The 27,186-nt window shown below is 41.8% G+C and overlaps 1 protein-coding gene across 2 annotated transcripts in view; it reads right to left on the bottom strand.

Annotated features, from left to right (window-relative positions):
- Positions 1 to 17,112, bottom strand: part of LOC142243723 (paralemmin-1-like) — a 240,595-nt gene extending 223,483 nt beyond the window's left edge. For both annotated transcript variants that reach the window (XM_075315917.1, XM_075315924.1), the window contains exon 1: positions 16,903 to 17,112. In XM_075315917.1, the coding sequence (XP_075172032.1) occupies positions 16,903 to 16,947 (45 nt within the window). In that variant the 5' untranslated portion in view covers positions 16,948 to 17,112. The remainder of the gene's footprint in view (positions 1 to 16,902) is intronic.
- Between the last annotated feature and the right edge of the window lie 10,074 nt (positions 17,113 to 27,186).

Raw genomic sequence — 27,186 nt, 5'->3', positions numbered from 1 at the left:
AGGCTGCTCTGTCAACAGGGTGTGACTGCTGATGCTATGTTGATTGACAGCTGGATCCCTACAGTTATGGAACAGAGAGCCGGATGTCAATCAGCATAACATTAGGAGTCACGCCCCGTCAACAGAGCAAAACGGAAGACAAGCTGCTGCTCTGTCTATGTGATGTCAGCAGAAGCCACTGAATTGCTGGCAGGAGTTATCTGTGATCGCTCTATTCTGTCAGAGATTGGCAACAGGCAGATATTTAGCAACCACGTGTCTGTTAGTTCTTGTGCACACAATAAAAAAAGGAGTCCTTTACCAATGTTTGATATTTCAGAGGCAGTTAAACCTTTTTTTTTGGCCTATTTTGCCTGAGGAAAGAAACTGTCTAAAAATTCTGCTAACCTTAATAAAGAGTGTTGTATCCTTAGGGATACAACAGGGATGCGCTCCATCCAATAAGTATTCAAGTTTAAACAGCGTGGAGTTGAAAAATCTGCATTAAATTAATGATGTGATCAAAATACGCACTTGCATAATAATTTTTCACACAGTGTAGATGTCTGTATAACATTTAAACTTGAAGAGGGTGAATAGTTTATAGTCATTCTGGCAGGGTGTATACATATTGCATGCTTGTGGTCACGTGACCGCCATTCCCGACTCTGACACCAGAGACTCCTCACAGCACACAGTGCATGGGATATGAGGATTCACAAGTCTGCAGTCACATGGATTGCCACTTCGGGTATGGTTCCACTTGCACATAGCTTCCGACGTGAGAGCATCGGAAGCGATATGATAATGACCCTCTGCTGCGAGTGTCAGCCGAGGGTCATATGACTGTGAGGTGATCTTGCGATCGGGTCACAGCTGTGGAGAAGAGGGAGGGAGCAGTTTCTCCCCATCTCCTACGCTGTCTGTCTCTGCGTATATCTCACTACAGTCATACTACATGCGAATGCAGTGCAATATCTCACACACTTCCATAGACTTGCATGGGGGTGCGTGAGCTGAGACTCGCTGCCAAACGCAGCATGTGGCATTTCATTACGCATGCCGCTATGGCATGAGAAATCAATCGCAGATGGACGTTGCCCCGTAGTTTTGCACTGGTGTGAGTGCGATCCGATATTTTATCAGCTTGCACTCGCACATGAAAGTCACAAGTGGATCCAAACCCATAGAGTGACAGATTACTTTCCACTAAATAAATCACTAATTACTCAATGTGTGCACGAGGCCTTACAACTACTGACGTAAAAACTCACAAAATACTCAATGTGTGCACGTGGCCTTACAGATACTGAGGTAAAAAACTCACCAAATACTCAATGTATGCACATGGCCTTACAGATACTGAGGTAATAACTCACCAAATACTCAATGTGTGCACCTGGCCTTACAAATACTGAGGTAAAAATACACCAAATACTCAATGTGTGCACGTGGCCTTACAAATACTGAGGTAAAATCTCACCAAATACTCAATGTGTGCACGTGGCCTTACAAATAATGAGGTAAAAATACACCAAATACTCAATGTGTGCACCTGGCCTTACAAATACTGAGGTAAAAATACACCAAATACTCAATGTGTGCACGTGGCCTTACAAATACTGAGGTAAAATCTCACCAAATACTCAATGTGTGCACGTGGCCTTACAAATAATGAGGTAAAAATACACCAAATACTCAATGTGTGCACGTGGCCTTACAAATACTGAGGTAAAATCTCACCAAATACTCAATGTGTGCACGTGGCCTTACAAATACTGAGGTAAAAATACACCAAATACTCAATGTGTGCACCTGGCCTTACAAATACTGAGCTAAAAACTCACCAAATACTCAATATGTGCACGTGACCTCACATGCACTAAATCTGCTCATCAAGTGTGAGTGGCACAGTTTCTCAGTGGTTAGCACTGCAGTCTTGCAGCTCTGGGGTCCTGAGTTCAAATCCCACCAAGGACAACATCTGCAAGTAATTTGTGTGTTCTCCCTATGTTTGTATGGGTTTCCTCCCACACTCCAAAGACATACTGCTAGGGATTTAGATTGTATCCTCAAGTGAGGACAGTGATGATGATGTATGTAAAGTGCTCTGGAATATGTTAGCACTATATAAAAATAAAGATTATTATTAAGTAAGATATTGCTGTTACATAGGTAGGTTATACTATCATTGTGGAAACATTAGTGGTGAATGGGTTGAAGGATGTCTATCACATTGAAGCCCCTCGAAAAGACCACCTCTTTAGTGAGAAGACTTGCCTTTATTATGGACCAGCTTTCTTATTATAGATATTAGAGTAGAAGAAAATGATTTACAGGACTTTGTGCTCAGTAGCAGCCAGACCAGGTCACTACAAACTTTCTACTACATGCTGGCATCCTGGGTGACTTTTCCGATTAATAGACTCTAGCGACATAGTGACCTATTAATCAGATGGGGCTCCTGAGAAGGCCAGCAGATAGCAGGAAGCTCACAGTGCCCTGCTCCGAGATACTACGCAGTATCGACGTGACTGCTCGACAAATGTTCTGAGGATTATTTTATTCGGATCTAATTGGTACATTCTGCATACTGGTCACCACCACAGAAGACCATTTTATAGTGCAATTGTAGGTGGCCATCTTAAAGAAGTTTCCCTGTATAATATAAGAAAAATGATTATATTTCTCCATCAATAAATGCGGAGTTAAATTCTGGTTTACATTATATTCCATTTCTCCGTTTCCCTCTTTTCTGAATTATCCAAGGGATACATGTATCCTTTACTAGACTTCAGCATGAAATGCTTGTTTCTATTGTGGTTGAAATGTATACCAGTGAACGTTGGATTCCCTCCTAGTGCTGAACTTCACATTCCTCTGTATAACAATGGTTATTATTGCACATTTGTCCTCCTGTTGTGTATTTTTCTACAAACAGCATGTTCTTTTGTTTTTTACTCTTCACTTACTATTTAGCAGTATTATATCCTGTGTTCTATCTGAATTATGAGTGTTTAAAGGTACTTTATCTTCCTTCTGATGAGTATATACAATCCCAGCAGACACAAGAAGTTAAATTCGTAAATGAAATCTTGTTTATTTTGTCTTTGTAGTGAAGAAGATTTTGATCATTCCTGTACACGCAACTGCATTATACTGTACATAAATCTTTCACTATGTTTTTTTTTAACATTAGTGGATAAATTCTTTGGCAGAAAAAGCCATATATTAGAACCTCTGTCATGGAGCCATTCAGGGTTTATCCATAGATAAAGCCTAAGGCTATGTGCGCACTTTCCGTCGTCCTACTTGCAGTTGTAAACGCACGTTTTAGCCTTAATTGATTTAGCCAAAGCTGCCTTTTCCAGAAATTTAGCGCTGAAAACGCATGCGTATTTACCGCGTTTTAGATGTGTTTTCAGCGCTTTTAACATGCTTTTTCCCTTGCGTTTTGACAGATGCGTTTTGAACATCAAGACACTACTAAATAAAGTTTAAACAGTCAAACACAATGAAAAAAGAGAAAAAAAAGCAAAAATCAATATTAATGGGAAAAAAATGGAAAAAGATATATTTAATAAAATTATAGCGGTAATATACATTTTATCGATAAAATAGCAATAAATGCATATTATTCTTAAAATTAATTGTCGGACTATGTGTGTATGTAAAGGGACATATCAAATCATTATTTTGATGTCCAAAAAGCATGTGTTTTGGTAGTCCAAAAAGAATGTTTTCTGCACTGAAAAAGCAGGTAAAACGCTTGAATTTTGATTTTACCTGCGTTTTGCTACTTCTCATTGACTTCAATGTTAACAAAACGCACCACAAATGGCAAAAACAATTGACAGGGTCCTCTTCTGAACGCATTGTTTTTGACCAAACTTATGCAAATTTTGAGATGCGTTTTGAAACGCAAAGTGCGGACAAGAACTCATGAATTCTCATTGTCTTTAATGGAAAACCAAAACGCATGCATTTGGGCACAAAAACGCTGCAGTTCAAAACGGACCCTAAACGCACCTAAAACGCAGGTGAAAACGGAAAGTGCGCACATAGCCTTAGGGTATGTTCACAAGGGGCACTTTTGCAGCCTTTTTTTATGCAGCGTTTTACAGTACCAGCATAATCGTTGGCATTTCTGAAATCTCCATGCTACATGCTGGGATTGTTTGACACGTGTATGTTGAGCCTTGCTGTATTTTTGTCAAAATGTAGCATGTCCATTCTTTTAGCGTTTTTGCACCGCTTCTCAATCTTTGAAATGACTGGAGGGAAAAACACAGGTAAAAAATATGCAAAAAATACACATGAAAACATGACAAACTATCATGCATTGTACAGTTAGATCCAGAAATATTTGGACAGTGACACAAGTTTTGTTATTTTAGCTTTTTACAAAAACATGTTCAGAAATACAATTATATATATAATATGGGCTGAAAGTGCACACTCCCAGCTGCAATATGAGAGTTTTCACATCCAAATCGGAGAAAGGGTTTAGGAATCATAGCTCTGTAATGCATAGCCTCCTCTTTTTCAAGGGACCAAAAGTAATTGGACAAGGGACTCTAAGGGCTGCAATTAACTCTTAAGGCGTCTCCTTCGTTAACCTGTAATCAATGAAGTAGTTAAAAGGTCTGAGGTTGATTACAGGTGTGTGGTTTTGCATTTGGAAGCTGTTGCTGTGACCAGACAACATGCGGTCTAAGGAACTCTCAATTGAGGTGAAGCAGAACATCCTGAGGCTGAAAAAAAAGAAAAAAACCATCAGAGAGATAGCAGACATGCTTGGAGTAGCAAAATCAACAGTCGGGTACATTCTGAGAAAAAAGGAATTGACTGGTGAGCTTGGGAACTCAAAAAGGCCTGGGCGTCCACGGATGACAACAGTGGTGGATGATCGCCGCATACTTTCTTTGGTGAAGAAGAACTCGTTCACAACATCAACTGAAGTCCAGAACACTCTCAGTGAAGTAGGTGTATCTGTCTCTAAGTCAACAGTAAAGAGAAGACTCCATGAAAGTAAATACAAAGGGTTCACATCTAGATGCAAACCATTCATCAATTCCAAAAATAGACAGGCCAGAGTTAAATTTGCTGAAAAACACCTCATGAAGCCAGCTCAGTTCTGGAAAAGTATTCTATGGACAGATGAGACAAAGATCAACCTGTACCAGAATGATGGGAAGAAAAAAGTTTGGAGAAGAAAGGGAACAGCACATGATCCAAGGCACACCACATCCTCTGTAAAACATGGTGGAGGCAACGTGATGGCATGGGCATGCATGGCTTTCAATGGCACTGGGTCACTTGTGTTTATTGATGACATAACAGCAGACAAGAGTAGCCGGATGAATTCTGAAGTGTACCGGGATATACTTTCAGCCCAGATTCAGCCAAATGCCGCAAAGTTGATCGGACGGCGCTTCATAGTACAGATGGACAATGACCCCAAGCATACACCAAAGCTACCCAGGAGTTCATGAGTGCAAAAAAGTGGAACATTCTGCCATGGCCAAGTCAATCACCAGATCTTAACCCAATTGAGCATGCATTTCACTTGCTCAAATCCAGACTTAAGACGGAAAGACCCACAAACAAGCAAGACCTGAAGCCTGCGGCTGTAAAGGCCTGGCAAAGCATTAAGAAGGAGGAAACCCAGCGTTTGGTGATGTCCATGGGTTCCAGACTTAAGGCAGTGATTGCCTCCAAAGGATTCGCAACAAAATATTGAAAATAAAAATATTTTGTTTGGGTTTGGTTTATTTGTCCAATTACTTTTGACCTCCTAAAATGTGGAGTGTTTGTAAAGAAATGTGTACAATTCCTACAATTTCTATCAGATATTTTTGTTCAAACCTTCAAATTAAACGTTACAATCTGCACTTGAATTCTGTTGTAGAGATTTTATTTCAAATCCAATGTGGTGGCATGCAGAGCCCAACTCGTGAAAATTGTGTCACTGTCCAAATATTTCTGGGCCTAACTGTATGTAGCATTTTTCCTACCACCTCTCTGGTATTTGGTGAAAAAAAAAAAAAGTTAAAATATGCAACATATGAGCATATCCTTAGGAATATTTCCAAAACTGTCCAAGAAAGAAACATAGCAAAACCAAAGTAACACTATGGATGTTTGATTTTAGATCTTGCTCAGTACGGTGTTTTCCGGCGTATAAGACAACTGGGCGTATAAGACGACCCCCAAATTTAGAGATAAAAAAAGGTGGAGTCCGTCTTATACTCCAGTGTTGTCTTACCGTGGGGGGGGGCAACGGTGATGAAGCGGGGTCACAGGAGGCAGGGGCGGTGCTAGTGGGGTCTGTGCCTGGCAACGGTTGGGTCTGTGTCTGGCAGCGGTGGGTCTGTGCCTGGCAGCAGTGCTGGTGCAGGGTCACAGAAGACACGGGCGGTGCTGGTGGGGTCTGTGCCTGACAGCGGTGGGTCTGTGCCTGGCAGTGGAAGCTGTGCTGGCTGTGTAGAGCAGGCAGGTGTCCCAGATACTCTGTCAGTAGTCCGGGCTTCAAAGAAATGGCGCCCGGAGTGGCGCATGCGCAGAGGGAGCTCTCAACTGAGAGCTCCCTCTGTGCACACGCTGACTTCGGGTGCCATGATTTGAAGCCAGAGCATCTGGGATATCCTCCGCACAGCCACCGCAGTGTTCACTGCCAGCACAGCTAGCATGGAGAGGCAGCCAGCCGGCCGCCCGCACGGAGAGACAGCCAGCCGCACAGAGAGTCACCAGCACACAGAGGTAGCCACCTGTCCGCAAGCACAGACAGCCACTTATAATCCGAAAAATATGGTACGGTACCTAACTATACACCATATAAGACTATACCCGGTGTATAAGACGACCCCCGACATTTGAGAAGATTTTCAGGAGTTAAAAAGTTGTTTTAGGCTGTGTGCGCACGTACATGCTGAAAATTCTGCAGCAATTTGTCAGCCCACGTGCGCTTCAAATCGCTGCAGAACCACGGCATAATGGATGCAGTGTTTTAGCAGAATATAGGCCGATTTCATGCGCTATGGATGCTGCCTCTCCCATAGACAGCATAGGTAAGGATGGTTGACCTCGGGGAGATCAACATCCAATACCGCGGAGACACCATCACGTGTTTCTCAACGCAGTGACACTAGAGCAATAGACAGAGTGGGAGCTGCATCCAAAGCGCACAAAAGAAGTGACATGCTGCATTTTTGAATGCACCAATTTGGATCAAAATTTCAGCATCCAAATCGCTGCGTTCAAAAAAGCATCGTGCGCAAGGATTATGCACAGTCTTCATAGATTGTGCAGGGGACGCAGGACACATGCATATACGCTGCAGTGCTAAAAGCAGTGTAAATGCATGCAATACGTACACGCGCGCACATGCCTTATACTCCAGAAAATACGGTATTTTGAGTACTTTTCATTCAGTAGTGGTGTAGTTTTGACGCATTGGGTACCCTTTCTTTTTTTGGCAAGCATACAACTTTCTACGGAATAGTTGACCCTCCCTTTATCATTTTATAGTTCTGGCTTTCTACCATACTTATGTTAATGGAATATTTGAACTAAAACAGGATACGGTACCACTGAGTCTGCAGGATGTATACTTAAGGGTCTTACTTAGACAGTTTCCAAAATCGTTAAGAATTATACAAACCTTTCTGACTGCTAAATCCCAAAGTACTGCTTATTTGACATGAGATGAATTGTTTTATGAAGCTTTTCCTTTTAGAATGTCAAGTAATTAAAAGTGTACCTTTTTTAGCTGTTTATGGAAAAATATGGGAATTATCTCTGTGCTTTCTCAAACCCCTGAAAGGCAAATCTGTCCAGTTTTGTTCGTATTTAGGGAAATTGACTATAAAGCTAAATAATTTGCCATCCATATCTTCCATTAAGAGTCTTGGAAATGTGGGTGACAAGCTCTGCCTTTCCTAGAAACAGCCATAAGTGAGAAACAGCTGAATTTCCACCAGAATTCATATAAGAGGATAGCTAAAATGAGTACACAACTCTACAACAAACTCTTTTAGCATCTACAATAAAAATAAAGTAACTATTCCAATAGTTGCTAATAAGAGTTTCCTACTGCCTTCTGTCTATAACTCCTATGCAGATCAGCTCATTTCCGAAGTAATAGACAACACATTCTGTTCAGTCTGATCCTGCATCATATAGTCATCAATCTGTCTCCTATTTCTTACATATGATAGGTTTCGAAGATGTAAGGTAAAGATGTAAAAGAATGATACTGCTGGATCAGACTACAAGTTTATTTGTAGTCTGTTGCCATGGAGACTCATAGGTCACAATTAATTCTATAGACACAAACATTTTGTTTTAGGGTTTAGAACTTTCTAGAAACAATATTTCCATTTTTCAAATGACAACTTGTTGAGGATAAGAATCAAGTAACCAAAAATACTTAATTCAGCCATTTCATAGACTCAGGTATATAGTTTAATAGATGTAAACTAACACACATATTTATGCATAGAGAAACCAAGGGAAAAAAATTGTGAAAACATACCCTGCTGTAACTAAATAAAAGCATAGTGCATATAAACATAGGGTACTTAGTAAACACGCTTTTTGATCAAAAAAAGCATAAAGCTATCCCACCAACGCCAAGGTGTACCCAGTTGGGATAGTACCTACACTCTCTAATATTAAAACCTTACCATGGGTCTGAAATAGGCCTCAATGTGGCTAAGGGCTGAGAGCGACCGGGTCCCAACAGGACACACACAGTCAGGGGGATTCACAGAATAAAATGTCCTACTCACCAAGAGGAAGGGCCACACCCCATTTGTACTGAATACAAAAAAACTACATAAAAACAAAAAAGTGAGCCGGAGTATGAGATGGTATACATGCAGCTTGTGAGCTCATGTTCACACTGGCCATTAGACAAAGAGAAACCAAGGGAAAAAAATTGTGAAAACATACCCTGCTGTAACTAAATAAAAGCATAGTGCATATAAACATAGGGTACTTAGTAAACACTGTTTTTGATCAAAAAAAGCATAAAGCTATCCCACCAACGCCAAGGTGTACCCAGTTGGGATAGTACCTACATTCTCTAATATTAAAACCTTACCATGGGTCTAAAATAGGCCTCAATGTGGCTAAGGGCTGAGAGCGACTGGGTCCCAACAGGACACACACAGTCAGGGGGATTCACAGAATGAAATGTCCAGCTCACCAAGAGGGAGGGCCACACCCCATTTGTACTGAATACAAAAAAACTACTATTTTTCCCTTGGTTTCTCTTTGTCTAATGGCCAGTGTGAACATAAGCTCACAAGCTCCATGTATACCATCTCATACTCCGGCTCACTTTTTTGTTTTTATGTAGTTTTTTTGTATTCAGTACAAATGGGGTGTGGCCCTCCCTCTTGGTGAGCTGGACATTTCATTCTGTGAATCCCCCTGACTGTGTGTGTCCTGTTGGGACCCGGTTACTCTCAGCCCTTAGCCACATTGAGGCCTATTTTAGACCCATGGTTAGGTTTTAATATTAGAGAGTGTAGGTACTATCCCAACTGGGTACACCTTGGCGTTGGTGGGATAGCTTTATGCTTTTTTTGATCAAAAACAGTGTTTACTAAGTACCCTATGTTTATATGCACTATGCTTTTATTTAGTTACAGCAGGGTATGTTTTCACATTTTTTTTCCCTTGGTTTCTCTTTGTCTAATGGCCAGTGTGAACATGAGCTCACAAGCTCCATGTATACCATCTCATACTCCGGCTCACTTTTTTGTTTTTACATATTTATGCATGTCTTTGTTCTCTTTTACTAACACGTATATATATGTATATTGCATATTTAGTGATTTTCCTTAAACACAGTATATATCAGTAAAGGTAACTTGAAGATGGCTGCTACATTCTGGACAACGCCTAAGATGATAAACAAAAGAAATTCCTGGAGTCTGGACTGACCAATCAGGAAGAGGATATGCAGATTTCTATATGTCTTAAAGCCCCGATCTACAATACTTGATTGGACTGTATTTTGTCCACACCCTTCACTTCTGAAGAGCTGTGAAAAGTTTTAAAACAATAAAGACCAGTTGCCTCAGGGTCTGTCATGGAGAAGGTCCATAACCAATATAGTGTCTGTTATAGTTCTTTCTCGAAGTGCACTCATGACATTATAATTTGGAAAAACAGTCAGATCCAAAGAGTGACCGGTTGAGTCACGTCCTTAACAAACTCTGTCAACAGCAGCTACTTGACTTTTAATGATTCATAGACCTATGAAATGTGAGTAAAGGCAAAAATCCTTCAAAACTATGTTGGCCGGTAATTGAAGTTATGATGTAGTTACTATTCAATGAAAAATGTTTGAATAGTGACATAAATACATAAAGAAAGTAAGGGAATGTACTACACAGTCATGTTACCGATCTGTACAAGATCCGCCAAGTGCATACACGTTATCAGACCATGTCGTACCTCCAGATGCCTTTTTTTTGCTTTCCAAAAGCATATAGATATTTCATTGGATATCTTATTAAACAAATTGGGTGTGCTCCTTCAGATTTCCTATGTACAATAGTACAATAGTATTCTACTCTAAAATCAGTACATCGAAGGCCTCTTTCACACGCCAGTATTTTGCATCACTGTTTCATCAATATTTGAATGCCAAAACCAGGAGTGGAACTTACAGAGAAGATCTATAATTGAAAGACTGACACCTGTTCTGTGTTTTGGAGACACTCCTGGGTTTGGCAAATACTGATAAAATACTGATCACAAATACTGATGTGTGAAAGAGGGCCTAAAAGAGAATACATTCATACATACAGCGCCTAACAACATGGTACTAGATTTGAGCTAGTACCGAACTATTCGTACTCACTATACTCCTAACGAGTACTGTCTAATACTCGCGTATTCATTCCGAATAGAGTGTGCAATGCAAGTCAATGGGGAAAACTCTCAAAGTAACGAGTAACCCGAATGCCATACGGGTTTCTCGTTACTTTATGAGTATTCCCCACTGACTTGCATTGCACACGCTATTCGGAATGAATATGCGAGCATTAGACAGTACTCATTATGAATATAGCAAATACGAATAGTTAGGTACTCGCTCAACTCTACATGGTACGGCAGCACACGGAGTCTATACAACTTCATGCTAGGGAGTCATGAATGACTTTAAAGACCCCATTAAGATGTAATAACTCTTCAATAAAATAGTATTGGGGGTTAGCTTTAAAATGAAATCTTCCTCTAGAGGACAAGCTTATGTGGCCATTTAAGTACTATAGGGGAAGGCATGCTGAGTGCCGAAATATTTAGACCAGAGATTCCTATAATAAATCTTCAGTTTTAAACTATCAGAAATTATTGTGTTTGATGCTTACTTCGCTTTCTCAGTTTAGAGAGTACAATTTAAGTAGCCTAGTTGAGTATTTAGGCTGGGGACACACAGGCTTTATTGTGAGTCAATCGCAAAACACTCGGCTTCTGCTCTGCTGGAGTGTAAGCCGAGTGATATGCGAGTGTCGTGTCACTGTGATGTGACCCTGCAAGCACAGCCGCGGAGGGGAGAGTGGGCACTGCAGAGGAAAGGGAGGGATTAATCTCCCTATCTCCTTCACTGTCAGCTGATGCGATTTTTCGCACTGCATTGGTGTAATGTGAGTGCAATGCGATGTTTCTCTCGCACCCATAGACTTGAATGGGTGTGAGTGAAAATGAATCGGATTCCACCCCCAGCATGCTGCGATTGTTTTCTCGGTCCGATTAGGGCTGAGAAAAAAATTGCTTATGGGAGCGGCCCCATAGAGTAAAATTGGTCCGAGTGGAATGAGATTTTTTTTATCACATTCCACTCTCTCCGTTTTACTCGCCATGTGTCCTTACCCTTAAGACAGGAGTAACCTGTAACTATAAATGTTCTTCTAATTACAAGTATAGTGATCACTTTGTATACTCATGACATTGGAGATATTGGGAGGGGGGTTAAGTCCATACAAGAAGAGAAGTGTTAGCCATGGAAACTAGCCAGAGTCCAACTACCTTAATGAGAGTAAGAAAAGGTAAGCAAGCATCCGATTTGTTGCTATAGCAACGCCACTGCTTTCTCCTCTGCACTGTCCCCCACTGTGTCAATGGAGTTCTATAGAAATTATAAAGCGTGGGTGAAATAAAATCTGCATCTACACCTAATAAGCTTCGGGGATGGAACCTATCGACAGAACCAGGATAATAAAAAGAAAGTAATAAATCATCTCGCGAATAATACAATTTCAAATTTACTTTCTTTGTTGAATTTAACCTCCATGCCAGAACCTGATCTACAAGTACGCCTACAACAGAAACAGTAATCCACAGGTATCATGAGCTTTCTGTAACATGGTTACACATAATATCTTTGAAATGGAACTACTGAACACATAAAGACACAAGTAAATACTATAAGCTTTCCAAATGTGACAGAACGTCTATAACCATAGAGGGGTAGGTAACCTTTCCCAAAGGCCAAAAGTAAATCTGCCATTGGGTCACCATCTCATGCCATTAAAGCGCACCGGTCTACTGTATACAAGCTAATTGGTTCTCGTTTACAGATCTGTTTAGAAAAAGCAACACTGATGGGACCAGAATGATTGGGAATATGACAGTTTTATACAAAATCAGGTTCTCGCAGCACATTCCCTGTTTATACGGAGTGATACCTTGCCGAAAACAATATATTATACAGGTGCTCGAATGATCTGACAAATGAGCGCTTTGGCAAAATGTTTACAAAGATCAATAATTGAGAAGAATTTATCTAAATGCACCACTGAATGTGCACATTATAGAATAACTTAGTATAATGAAGAAGTAATGGTATAGCTATGTTGTACTGTATAAGTAGTATTTGCTGTAAAAAAAAAAAAAAAAGAAACACTAGAAATCCAACAAAGCCCTGATACACTCTATTGTAAGTCAATGGGATCTGTCTTGGTGAGTTCACAAATTAACCCACCCTAGGTCTCAGGGGGCGATATATCACAGAGGGGCCCAACAGGTAAGGGGGCCCACAACCACTTCCAAAACAGATGGAGTTGTGCATTATGATGAGATATTGGATTGCAAAGAACCCATATATTAAAGGGAACCTGTCAGGTCCAATATACACACAGAACCTCGAGCAGTTCTGGGTGCATATTGCTAATCCCTGCCTAACCGTCCCTGTATACACTAGCATAGATAAAGAGATCTTTAGAAAAAGTATTTCTAAAGATCTTTTTCCGTATGCTAATGAGCATGGGGACTAGTCCCAAGAGCGTTGCTTCCCTTGTTAGTCGGCCCCATTAGCATGTAAGTACCGCCTTGTAGGCCTGCTAACATGTTAATGAATGTGCAGCGTCAGAGGATGATCTCACTCACCCCTCCACTGCCATCGCAGCCCGACGCTGGGTCATGCGCACTGAGCCGAAATCCAGCGTCGGGCGGCAGCAGAGAGGTGAGTGAGATCATCTTCTGACACTGCACATTCATTAGCATGATTGCATGCCCACAGGGACGTACTAACATGCTAATGAAGCCGACGAGCAATGGGGTCCACTAGTCCCCATGCTAATTAGCATAGAATAAAAGATCTTTAAAAATACTTTTTCTAAAGATCTCTTTATCTATACTAGTGTATACAGGGACGGTTAGGCAGGGATTAGCAATATGTACCCAGAACTGCTCCTGTGCTAATCTTGCGCAGGGGCCCTTTTCTGTCAGGGTCCGCCAGTTCTAGCTGTCGTGGCTCCTTTAAGAACAGAAGCCATGACAGTAGCATAAATGGTGTCTGACTCAGTTGCCATTGATATGACTCATTCGTGCTATTATAGTGTCAGACAATGGCATAAATACGTTATCAAATCTTCCTGAATAACTCCCTGTGCCCACACCACATTTTTAAAATCTTCTAATCAAAGAGGTCTCACATGGCAGAGACAAACAATTATGCATTTAGAAGGCTTATGCATTTCCTAAATTATTATAACAATGGAAAATGACAATTTTTTTAGTTTCCCTATGTAAGCACATCACAACTTTGTCAAATATAACACTAATAATGCTTTTACATTTATTCTTAGAGAAGAGAAAAGTTGTTCAGATACCAGAAAACTTCCTTAGGGCTGCGATGGCTGAAGTCTGAGCACATGTCTCGGATGATTGTCATGGCACAGCTCTGACAGAAACAACAATGGCCCATTCTGTCAGCATTTTCTGACGTATCACGTTTCTACAAGACAGTAATTGTGTGGCTTTTTGTTTGCACTTTTTTGGCCTGCATTATTCATGCTATTACTTGATTTCAAGACACAAAGTAAGAAGATATCCAGAAAACCTCCTAATATGCACAACGACACACGAAGCATGTTCAAAAAGGCAATATGTCACTAAAATGTGCAAAAACACATTCAAAACACTGTAGATCATGATTGTGAAATCCGGATTGAAATTTCATCTTAACACTACAGTCAAAGCATCACAGTGGCAATATATAATTTGTGTTAGATACACATTAGATAACTCTTGTTCAGCCGAAAGCTATCTGCCCCTAATTCTCCATACACACCATTGCTTGACTTAGAGCTGAAAAGAAGGATTGACCATTGGACATCTATTGAGGGAATGTCAGGGGGCCCCCTTGCACCTTAGACTGTCCATTGATCTCACTGATATTGGCATGTTTGGGTGACTTTATTGTAATGTTTATGAGAGCCTTATGTTTCCTGAGAGCGCCTCCGATGCCAATGTAAACTCTAATAGATGGGGTAACCCAGTTAGGATACCTTTCTATTGTCTAGAGCAGGGATGTCAAACTCAAATGCACACAGGGTTAAAGTTAAAAACTTGGACAAAGTTGTGAGCCAACCTAGTCATGCACCCCACATAGTCCTCCATTCAGAATAATGGGCCCCACATAGTCATTCATACAGAATAATGGGTTCCACATAGTCCTCCATACAGATAAATGAGCACCATATAATCCTCCCTAAAGAATAATGTGCTCCACATATTACTCCATACAGAATAATGTGCCCCATATAGCTCTCCATACAGAATAATGCGCTCCACATAGCCCTTCATACAGAATAATGGCCCCACATAACCCTCCATACAGTATAATGGGCCCCACATTGTCCTCCATACAGAATAATGTGCCCCACATATTACTCCATACAGAATAATGTGCCCCACATAGTCTTCCATACAGAATAATGTGCCCCACATGGTCCTCCATTCAGAATAATGGGCTCCACATAGCCCTCTATACAGAATAATGGGCCCCACATAACCCTCCATACAGAATAATGGGCCCCACATAGTCCTCCATACAGAATAATGTGCCCTACATAGCCCTCTATACAGAATAATGGGCCCCACATAGTCCTCCATACAGAATAATGGGCCCCACATAGTCCTCCATACAGAATAATGGGCCCCACATAGTCCTCCATACAGAATAATGGCCCCACATAACCCTCCATACAGAATAATGGGCCCCACATTGTCCTCCATACAGAATAATGTGCCCCACATATTACTCCATACAGAATAATGTGCCCCACATAGTCTTCCATACAGAATAATGTGCCCCACATGGTCCTCCATTCAGAATAATGGGCTCCACATAGCCCTCTATACAGAATAATGGGCCCCACATAACCCTCCATACAGAATAATGGGCCCCACATAGTACTCCATACAGAATAATGTGCCCTACATAGCCCTCTATACAGAATAATGGGCCCCACATAGTCCTCCATTCAGAATAATGGGCCCCACATAGTCCTCCATACAGAATAATGGGCCCCACATAGTCCTCCATACAGAATAATGGGCCCCACATAGCCCTCCATACAGAATAATAGGCCCCACATAGTCCTCCATACAGAATAATGGGCCCCACATAGCCCTCCATACAGAATAATGGGCCCCACATAGCCCTCCATACAGAATAATGGGCCCCACATAGCCCCCCATACAGAATAATTGGCACCTGGCATTATGGGCCGAATAAAATCAGTTTGCAGGCTAGATGTGGCCCACGGGTCAGAGTTTGACCAATGTGGTCTAGAGGGCTAGTAATAGCTGCTGTTCTGGACGACCCGTCTGTGCCTTAAACACATGGCCAACTGATTTCAATAGGCTTCACTAGACATTACAGTCCGTTACTAACAAAGACTTGCCAATCACAAAACCAATCTTTTTGGTTCGGCCAAACATCTATAATGGCAAAATGTTGTCATTGCTAAAAACAATTGGCACAAATTTTGCTACATTACTCTCAGAGTGATGAAAAATCTTTCTGCAAGAGGCAGATAGGAGACACCAAATATTTCCTAATATTGGGGCTGAATGCAGAACCCTACGTTAGAGTAGACCAAGGATGGAAATCTACTGTTTTCAATATTAAGGGGTATATTTACTAAATAAATCCCTTTAACTTAGGGGCACCTACATTACGATGTATTCTAAGGTGGGCCATTGCGCCCAACAAATGAATTTCAAAGGGCAAATAGGGGCATAAATATGTTCCGAAGGGTCACTTTCTTGGCACAAATCCATGCGGCATTGTCTAGTCCAGTGAAACTGTGTGCAATCTTGGCACCTTGGTAATCAATGCTCAAAGAGAGGTGAGACACAGTATTGTACATATAACATAGAACATTTAGCCCCCACTAAAACTTCTATTAAGAATTTCAGGAATGTTTGTCGTGTGTATTGGAGCCTCAAGATGTTCTGCAGCAGCTTCCCCACACTGATACAGCAGTACCTATTGGAGCAGTGATCAGTGCAGATGAGAGGTACTGCATGCAGCATGAGGAGTAACTGCCTCCATTCAGGAACTATGTAGGAATGAAGCCTCCCAGCACATACAACAGAAAACCACTGACTTACTGCTATGGCTTGTAGACGCTCCCTGTGCAGCTCTGCCTCCGCCATCCTCAGCTTCCAGTAAAAGGTTCACTTAGGAGCTTGTCTGTGAGCTTTTACTCTGCGGAGTGTCTCCCTCACTTGTCTGGCTCAGTGACTAGAGCGGTGCCTGTCTGCCTCCCATCCCTCTGCTGCTGTCACACAAGCCATACATATGCTCCCTGGAAGCTGGAAGCTCTCACTGCACCACTGCTACGTCTATGCTCCTCCTATATGGTGTCAAGTCACCATAGGAGCCCAGCATCAGGAGCATTTCACTCATACAGATGGTGTGTGGCTGAGCAGACACATCTTCTATGCCGCTTTATGAAGAATCACCCCATATAGCATTTGTAAGGAGAAAAAGTCAAAGGGAAACCTCAATAAATACTGGGATTTTCCAGATGCGGTGAAAATCATTCACATTTGAAATGTTTTGTTTGCTATGTAATAAATAACCAGATATTATGCACTGTGGATTGTCTGTCGAGGGAAGGGGCACCCACCTAGCTTGCAGAAGACAACAGAAGCCGTTTTGTGGCGCCCCTGAGGCTTCAGTCGCCACAGAGTATTGCACCTGATTTAAGGTGTAATGCTGCACCCGGATCCTCGGGAGGTCAGTACCGGTATAACCACTTACACACCCAAATACACCACCAGGTTGCCCTTCACAATGGGGACCTGGTTAGGCTGGGGTCTTAAGGTAGCCTTCAAACATGGGGGGCACCACCCACAAGTGACAGGGACCCGGGGGTAGAGCAGCCACCAGGGGGAGGTAGGAGCCAACACAACAGTTTTTAGGAGTTCTCCAGCAGGAGAGGAAAGGAGCGGACAAGTCTTACCGGTGCTCCAGTGGAACAGAGGAGTTGTTCTTGCAGTTGCCGAGGTGCGAGCTTAAACGCTCCCTTGGAACCGGCACCATACTCAGGGTGCAGGACCCTAGGAAAGATCATTCTCCAAGTTGGTTTTCCAGAATCTGCCGGGACAGGGAGGTTTGAAGCTTCTCTGGCCACAAAGAGCCTCAAAGCACAGTACCAGATAGGATCCGGGGCCTTAGACTGAGCCAGGTCCCATTGTGGAGCCGCGGTACCTGCAAATAGGGACAAGAGTACTACTCGAGACGAACTGGGGTCCCCAAGTAGCTTTAAGCCACAGGGATCCAACACACACGGCACTAGGAGGAAGGGATTCACCGGGCACCACACCAAACTGACCTCTGAAAGGATTCAGGTCAACGGCGCCCATCACAGCGGGTGACCAGTACTATCCGGGTGACCAGCACAGCACAAAGAGTGAATAAAAGACACCTGAACCGCAGCAATTGACTCTGACTCTTGATTACCGGCACTGCCGCCCCACGCCTTGGTGCTTAAATGCCATCAATACTCTCCTCATTATCCTCCCCGGGGCCCGCTCCACCTGTGGGGAGCGATACCATCTCTGCCTGCTACTACCATCCGCCCCAGAGGACAGCGACAGCAGCGGCGGTTAAATCCCTGGCCGCATACCTCAGGTGCCGTCCCGACCTTCATCCTACTACTACCCCCACCATCTTCCCTCTTTATTGGTGTACACCCCGGGGAACGAAGCCAGGCAGGCCACCCAGATCATCACACCAGCCCGGTGACGAGTAACGCAGGTACGACATACCCCGTGCCTGACAACCCCTGCCCCCTGGGTGCTACATTTCCATAGGCACAAAATTATTAGGGAATAGGGATGATCGAATACCTCAAATATTCGGCAACGCCCATAATCGCCGAAGAGGTCGCCGCTATTTGACTATTTGCGAATATTCGATGCGCAATATAAGTCTATGGGAAACCCGAATAGTTGCCGAATAACAACTATTCGGTCTTCCCATAGACTTACATTGCACATCGAATATTCGCATAGCGGCGAACTATTCGTCGGATATTCGCGAAGCCGAATATTGCCGAATATTTGTGATATTCGATCATCCCTATTAGGGACCTAAAGTTTCAAATGAAAAAAAAAAAGTGGCATCAGTTCTTTGAAGATCTGGGGCAGTACATATGCCCTTGATTTCTCGCTGAGTGACCCGAATTTTGCGCAAGGGTCGCTCTGAATTGTTGTCAATGTGATGACAATTCAGTTGATCCTCTGGTAGATCAGGGAGCAATAGACTGCCTTCCACACTGCTCTATGTCCTGTAGACCCCAAAATGGTAGTGTCCTGGCACAGATGGTGCAAAGATGTCGCTGCATTGTGCCGCCTGAGCCACTCCGCTCTGAGTGATGGGAGAAGAGTACATTATTGCTTGAATTAGGTGAACATAAACATTATTTTTTGTAATGGAAGGTGACACTATTATTTTTGAGAGGCACTCAGAAGCTACATTTCTTTTAAAACCAAGTCGTTTCTTGGGTGGAAGGACAAATGTTCCAACATCCAAAGAGAAGTTACTCATCTGAAATCCATCTTTATTGAACTTTCTTGTTAGAAATAATCAAGCAGGGAAAGAAAGAAAATGAAATAATAAATGTGCTGCAGGAAAACTCAACAACACGCAATTTTGGTGAAGGAAAGCTCAACACTGTAATGCCGGACTCCCTGCATTGTCCCACCTCCTCTCCTCGGCAGGGACACCAATGTACTCACCACCATGGCCGGCCTGCTCGCTCCTTCTGCAGTTCTCACGCTCCAGGGCCTGCACACCTTATGCAGGTCTCCTGGCAATATCCTTTAAAAAATAAGCGCATGCACTGCCCACCTTTTAAAGGGGCTGTGCACACTCAGTAATTGTTCCCTAGCCTATGGCAGTAAGGAATTGGTTATATAAGGTACATTCACCTGTAGGAAGGTGCCTGAGCAATTAGGTTCCTGGTTAGTCTGATTGCATCAGTACTTCAGTCTGTTGTCTGTCTGTTGTCTTAGTTCCCAAACCTGCCTATTTCCTAAACCAGAACCTGTCCTGCCGGTCTGGCTCCTTTACCTGTCCTGCCTGTCTCCTGAACCAGAATGTGTCCTGACAGTCCATCTCTGGTTCCTGAACCTGACCTGCCTGTTTGTGTACCCAAATCTTTCTGTTTCCAGTACCAGCCCATCCAGCTTGTCTCCTGAACATACAGTCATGGCCAAAAGTTTTGAGAATGACACCAAAATTATATTTTCACATGATCTGTTGCCCTCTGGTTTTTAATTGTGTTTGTCTGATGTTTACATCACATACAGAAATATAATTGCAATCATATTATGAGTACCAAAAGGTTATATTGACAGAATGAGTTAATGCAGCAAGTCAATATTTGCAGTGTTGACCCTTCTTCTTCAGGACCTCTGCAATTCTCCCTGGCATGCTCTCAATCAACTTCTGGATCAAATCCTGACTGATAGCTGTCCATTCTTGCATAAGCAATGCTTGCATTTTGCCAGAATTTGTTGGTTTTTGTTTGTCCACCCGTCTCTTGATGATTGCCCACAAGTTCTCAATGGGATTAAGATCTGGGGAGTTTCCAGGCCATGGACCCAAAATCTCTATGTTTTGTTCCATGAGTCATTTAGTGATCACCTTTGCTTTATGGCAAGGTGCTCCATCATGCTGGAAAAGGCATTGTTGGGCACCAAACTCCTCTTGGACAGTTGGGAGAAGTTGCTCTTGGAGGACATTCTGGTACCATTCTTTATTCATGGCTGTGTTTTTAGGCAAGACTGTGAGTGAGCCGATTCCCTTCGCTGAGAAGCAACCCCACACATGAATCGTTTCAGGATGCTTAAGGCTATGTGCGCACTTACCGGATTTTGCCGCGGATTTTCCGCGGATTTGCTGCATGTTTCGCTGCAGAAAATGTTCATAACATCTCTGCAGTGAATCACCAGCAAATCCTATGGAGAAAAAAAATCCTGTGCGCACTGGGCGGAATTTGACAGCTGCATGTTTTGCTGCGGGAATCCCGCAGCAAAAACAAGTGCATGTCACTTCTTTTCCGCACATCGCTGCGGGATTTCACTCCATTGACTCCAATGTTAATCATGAAATCCCGCAGCAAAAACAAGTGCATGTCACTTCTTTTCCGCACATCGCTGCGGGATTTCACTCCATTGACTCCAATGTTAATCATGAAATCCCGCAGGGAATAACGCAGGCAGCAAATTCTGTGCGGTTCACTGCGTTTTCCTGCGTTATTCCCTGCGGTATTTCGCGGTTTACCTCCGGTAATGTACATCGCTTGTCTGCGGTTTGCAGGGAAGTGATGTCATTACAGGAAGAGGAAGCCATGCAGAGAGTAAACACAAACACAGATCACACACACAGACATCACAGACACATAGAACACAGACACAGACACATAGAACACACATAGAAAGAAAACGGAAATATAGAAAACAAAGAACGTGGGCTCCGCTGCATATTTACCTTCCAGCCGAGGTAAACACACAGCGGCGGCCCGGTATTCTCAGGCTGGGGAGGGAGAGGGGCAGGGATAATGTCCCCTGCCTCACTCCCCCTCCCGCAGCCGAGAATATCAGCCGCAGCTGCCCCGGCACTGTCGCATGCATTATGCGGCAGCACCGGCGTGTCCTCGGCTCTTCTTGCCGCCGTGTAGCAGTGGCAGCAAGGTAATACAAGGGGTTAATGATGGTGGGGGACCACCGCCATTAACTCCAGGCTTGATCATGGCAGCGTCTATGTGACAGCTGACATGATCAACCCATAAGTAAAGTGAATAAAACACAGACACCGAAAAATCCTTTATTTTAAATAAAACAAACAAGCCTCGTTCACCATTTTATTAACCCCTCCCGCACCAAAGCTCCGGCGTAATCCACCGCTCCGGCGTAATCCACAGGTCCTGCGCTGCTTCCATCCAGCCGCGACTGTCACAGACACAGCGCTGAATGAAAGCAGCAGACAGCAGAGGTAATTACCGGTCATTTCCCACGGCCGGTAATGTGAACTCCCTGCCGACTGTGGGAAATGCAGCGATCTGTCCTCTATCTATCCCTCTATCTGTCTGTCTATCTATCTATCCCTCTATCTATTCTTCTGTCTATTTACTATCTCAGAATTAAATGACTTTTTTTTTTTTCTTCAATGTGCTTTATTGCATTGCACATCCCAACCCGCACGCGGCAATACCGCGAACAATACCGCGGTAAAACCGCAGCAAACCGCGGCAAACCGCATGCGGTTTTCGGGTGCGGTTTCCCGCGGTTTTTTACCGCGGGTGCGGTAATCTTTGAGAGCATGCGGAATTTTCTCAAGGAAATTTCATTTCCCAGTGCGCACAAGGCCTAAGAGTTGGCATGAGACAAGACTGGTGGTAGCACTCACCTCTTCTTCTCCTAATAAGCTGTTTTCCAGATGTCCCAAACAATCGAAAAGGAGATTCATCTGAGAAAATGACTTTACCCCAGTCCTCAGCAGTCCACTCCCTGTACCTTTTGCAGAATATCAGTCGGTCCCTGATGTTTTTTCTGGAGAGAAGTGGCTTCTTCGCTGCCCTCCTTGAAACCAGGTCTTGCTCAAGCAGTCTCCGCCTCACAGTGCGTGCAGAAGCACTCACACCAGCCTGCTGCCATTGCTGAGCTAGCTCGGCACTGCTGGTAGTCCGATCCCGCAGCTGAAACAGTTTTAAGATATGGTCCTGGCGTTTGCTGGTCCTTCTTGGGCGCCCTGGAGCCTTTTTGGCAACAATGGAAGCTCTCTCCTTGAAGTTCTTGATGATGCGATAGATTGTTGACTGAGGTGCAAGCTTTGTAGCTGCGTTACTCTTCCCTGTTAGGCCATTTTTGTTGTGCAGAGCAATGATGCCTGCACGTGTTTCTTTAGAGATAACCATGGTTAACTGAAGAGAAACAATGATACCAAGCACCAGCCTCCTTTTAAAGTGTCCAGTGGTGTCATTCTTACTTAATCATGACTTATTGATTGCCAGCCCTGTCCTCATCAACACCCACACCTGTGTTAATGGAACAATCACTAAAACAATGTTAGCTGCTCCTTTTAATGCAGGAATGCAATGATGTTGAAATGTGTTTTGGGGGTTAAAGTTCATTTTCTTAGCCAATATTGACTTTGCAAGTAATTGCTGTTAAGCTGATCACTCTTCATGACATTCTGGAGTATATGCAAATTGCCATTAGAAAAACTTAAGCAGTAGACTTTGTAAAAATGAATATTTGTAGCATTCTCAAAACTTTTGGCCATGACTGTACTCTATCCAGTCTGCATCCACTACTCACACAGTCTTGCCTGCCCTCTGTACCTGCGTCCTTGACCTTTGGATCAGCTGCTGTAGTACCGCAGACTGCAAAGGAGTAGTACTTGATGTCTACCGGCAGACCTGTCCATCCTCCTTTTTAAAAAGACACTTCCTTATGAAAACAGATCTAGGTAATGGCAAGCGGTCAAATGAACACATTGCTAGTAACCCACCCATCCTTACTGATTCCTTCCTGCATACTGTCAAAGCAAAATCTTCATTTTACCCAGTAGCAAGTAAAGGTCATCATATAAAAACGTTTTGCGATTTAGTTGTGAATGATTTTAAAAAGCTGAGCCTGAATAGCAGTAATAATCATGGACAATTCAATTTGGGTAAAAAGGAACGGTTGGCCCTTTCTGCACTAAAGAAAAACATAGACATCGTGATACGCTCGGCGGATAAAGGTGGTGGTATAGTGGTCCAAAACAGAACAGATTACATCTCTGAAGCGCTAAGAATTTTATCCAACCCCTTGCAATACCAAAAAAGTGATATATCACAATATAAGAAAGCCATTGTGGAATACAATGATTTCATTTTAGAAGCAATCAATAAAAATATCATTAATGAAAAAGAGAAAAAATTCCTACAAGTAAAAAACCCCAAAATGGCATTTATGTACCATCTCCCTAAAATTCATAAGGATCTTTCCAACAACCCCAGGAAGACCAATTATTTCCGGGATTGAAGCATTGACTTCAAACCTAGCACCATATATTGATGAGATAATGCATGTCCATGTTGTTAAACTGACGAGTTACTTGAGAGATACAGCACAATTAATCACACTTATCAAAGATATTGAATGGAGAGACTCTTATCTTTTTCTCACTATGGACGTATCTGCACTTTACTCCAATATTAATCACGATCTTGGACTAGAATGTTTTTCAGTATTTATTGAAAATGACATGAGAATTCCGGTTTTACAAAAAAATTTTATCCTACAAGGTATGAAATTCATTTTAAAGAACAATTTTTTTACATTTTTAGATGTTTTATACCAACAGATACTCGGGACCGCGATGGGGAGTAAAGTAGCACCTACTTATGCTAATTTATTTATGGGAATTTTTGAATCTATTTTTATTTACAATTCTATTTTTAAAGATGCCATTGTGTTTTACAGAAGGTACATTGATGATTTGATATTTATTTGGGATAATAAGGATAATAATATCTCAGATTTTATTACACACATCAATAATAATAATTGGGGTTTGGCTTTTTCACCCTGCATAGGTGATAAAAAGATTGATTTTTTGGATCTTACCATCACGCATAGGGATAATTGTCTTATTACTAAAACTTTTTTTAAAATGGTAGACACTAATGGATATATACATTTTAATAGCGCCCATTATAACAAATGGCTTCTTAATATTCCCCGAAATCAGTATAGAAGAATCAGAAGGAATTGTAGCCAGGATGAGGACTTTGAAGCACAGGCCAAAATTTTATTAAATCGGTTTTTAGAGAAAGAATACCCCAAAAAACTTTTAAAAAATGCCTTTAATGAGACCCGGGGTCTGAAACAGGAGGACTTAATTTTATCCAACGCAGAAAAATCTGCATCAACAACAGAGAATAATTTTATATCAAATTTCATTACCACTTTTAGTGAGGACAACGGGTCCATAAAAAGAATACTATCCAAACATTGGAACATTCTCAAAAATGATCCGGTTTTGAGTAGTAATATTCCTGACCACCCTGGCATTACCTTTAGAAGGGCACCCACTATTCGCAATGTTGTGGCACCCAGCAGACTAAGAATCCTTAATAATGATTATAAGAGAATGGCTGATCTTCCTATGGGTGCGTTCAAATGCTTCTCAAATAAATGCTTATGTTGCAATATAATTAAACATAAGAGAAAGAGTTTTGGCCCAAGGGGAGAGCCAGAACTTTACTCCATTAAGGGACACATGACCTGTCAATCAGATTTTGTGGTGTATCTGATTGACTGCCTGTGTGGGAAGCAATACATAGGCAGGACCACACAGGCATTACATAATCGTTTAAATTCCCACAGGCATAATATCAAAAAAGGTTACCTGCTTCATGGTCTTTCACGTCATTGTACGATGGTGCATGACAAAAAGATAAATTTTACTATTACTCCTATAGAACAGATTTCCAGCAATATCTCCAATAGACATGAAATGTTGAGTAAAAAGGAAACCTTTTGGATTTATAAACTGAATATATTGAAGCCTTTGGGTCTCAACGAAGTAACTGATTTATTTTATTGATCTTATAAATCCTCTTACTTCAAGAACATGGTCATATTTGTGATGCTTGTTGTAACAATTTTAATGATTTTAATGTTAATTAATTTTTTATTTTTTTTTTTTTTTAATTTTTTCTTTTTGTTTTATTTTTTTCATTTTTGCAGTATTTTTTATGTAGAACTGTTTTGTAATACTATTGGGGGCTGTAAACAATACAGACTTTCCTTTTTGGGGTTTAGTACTAATATCAGGTGGGCTTCCTCTTACTGCCGATACTATTTTTGGTTTTATTTATTTATTAAATCCCTTCCCTCATCTACTTTTGAATATACTCCTGTGATCTACTGCACTTTTTGGTTTTTTTCTTGTACTTATATATATATATATATATATATATATATATATATATATATATATATATATATATATATTTTTCTCCTCTATGCAGCATCTCTCCTATGGGCCCCCTAGATATGCAATTGACTAGCATCTGCACTGGGATGACCTTGCAGGACATGCGCTTAAGCATTATTTCCCACGGTCTGAACTTGCTTGACCTGTCTTCTATCAGCGCTCCTGAATATAACACGAATTTTCCTTTTTCTCTGTGGTGATGTTTCTACAAGTTTTAACATTTTTTATTGCTCTTAATAAAGGTTTTTACCTATTTTTAATGTTTTTTCCGGTCAGCGCTATTTTTTATTAATTGTGAATGTCACTTCAGGTTTTTTAATACACATAGACCCTATCCCTTTAATACACATAGATCTCATACCATACACTCCTCTTTTGTTTTCACATTTGATTATTTTATTTCCTACACATCTTTCACAGAATATGGAATAGCCAGTTTCACTAATAACACTGACTTTGAGGTTTTAAGGAATCCACCCTATGTGGGTTCTAGTGTAATGTTCACACCTAGAAAAGGGTTTTTTTTTTTTTTTTCCTTTATATAATGATTTCTGTTTTCTTTTTTTCTTTTCAAAATAATTTGTCACTCCTATAACTTTTATATTTGTTATTCATTATTATCTATTAGTCTATATGTGAATTTGAGTTCTACTAAATATCTGTTATGTCACTCAATCAGTGGTTCCTCCCACTGTTTTGTTTTTTTTTTTTTTCTTTCATCTAATGGGCGATGCTCTCTGTTATCAGCTGTATATATATGTCTGACATCTTCATTTATGCTATACTTTGTTGATGCACTGGTCCTGAAGAAGAGGTGTATCCTCGAAACGCGTAGACCGATGGAATAAAAGAATACGTTTATAACATCAACATGCTACATCTTCATTTTGGCTGATGCGCGGCATTAACCCCCTCTTCACTCTGATTTGTATGCACATCCTTGTGGGGCTGCAGCAGACGCCTTCATCCTATGCTCTATCAGTGGTTGTGACTATCTCACAACCTTTTCAGGTGAGTGTATTTTTCCTGATCTACCTCACTGATCTGTTGGTATTACACTATCAGCGCTCCTTATTTTTCAGTTTATTAGAAAAACTTAAGCAGTAGACTTTGTAAAAATTAATATTTGTAGCATTCTCAAAACTTTTGGCCATGACTGTACTCTATCCAGTCTGCATCCACTACTCACACAGTCTTGCCTGCCCTCTGTACCTGCGTCCTTGACCTTTGGATCAGCTGCTGTAGTACCGCAGACTGCAAAGGAGTAGTACTTGATGTCTACCGGCAGACCTGTCCATCCTCACCATCAGTGGCTCTGGTGAAAACCCAATAGGCACTTACTCACGCTCCTCCAGGGCACTGTGGGTCCACACCCGCTAGCGTAACACACA

Source organism: Anomaloglossus baeobatrachus, chromosome 1, assembly GCF_048569485.1.
Source record: "Anomaloglossus baeobatrachus isolate aAnoBae1 chromosome 1, aAnoBae1.hap1, whole genome shotgun sequence".
Classification (NCBI taxonomy): Eukaryota; Metazoa; Chordata; class Amphibia; order Anura; family Aromobatidae; genus Anomaloglossus; species Anomaloglossus baeobatrachus.
Note: the sequence above shows the minus strand (reverse complement) of the source record. Positions and strands in the feature narration are given on the sequence as shown.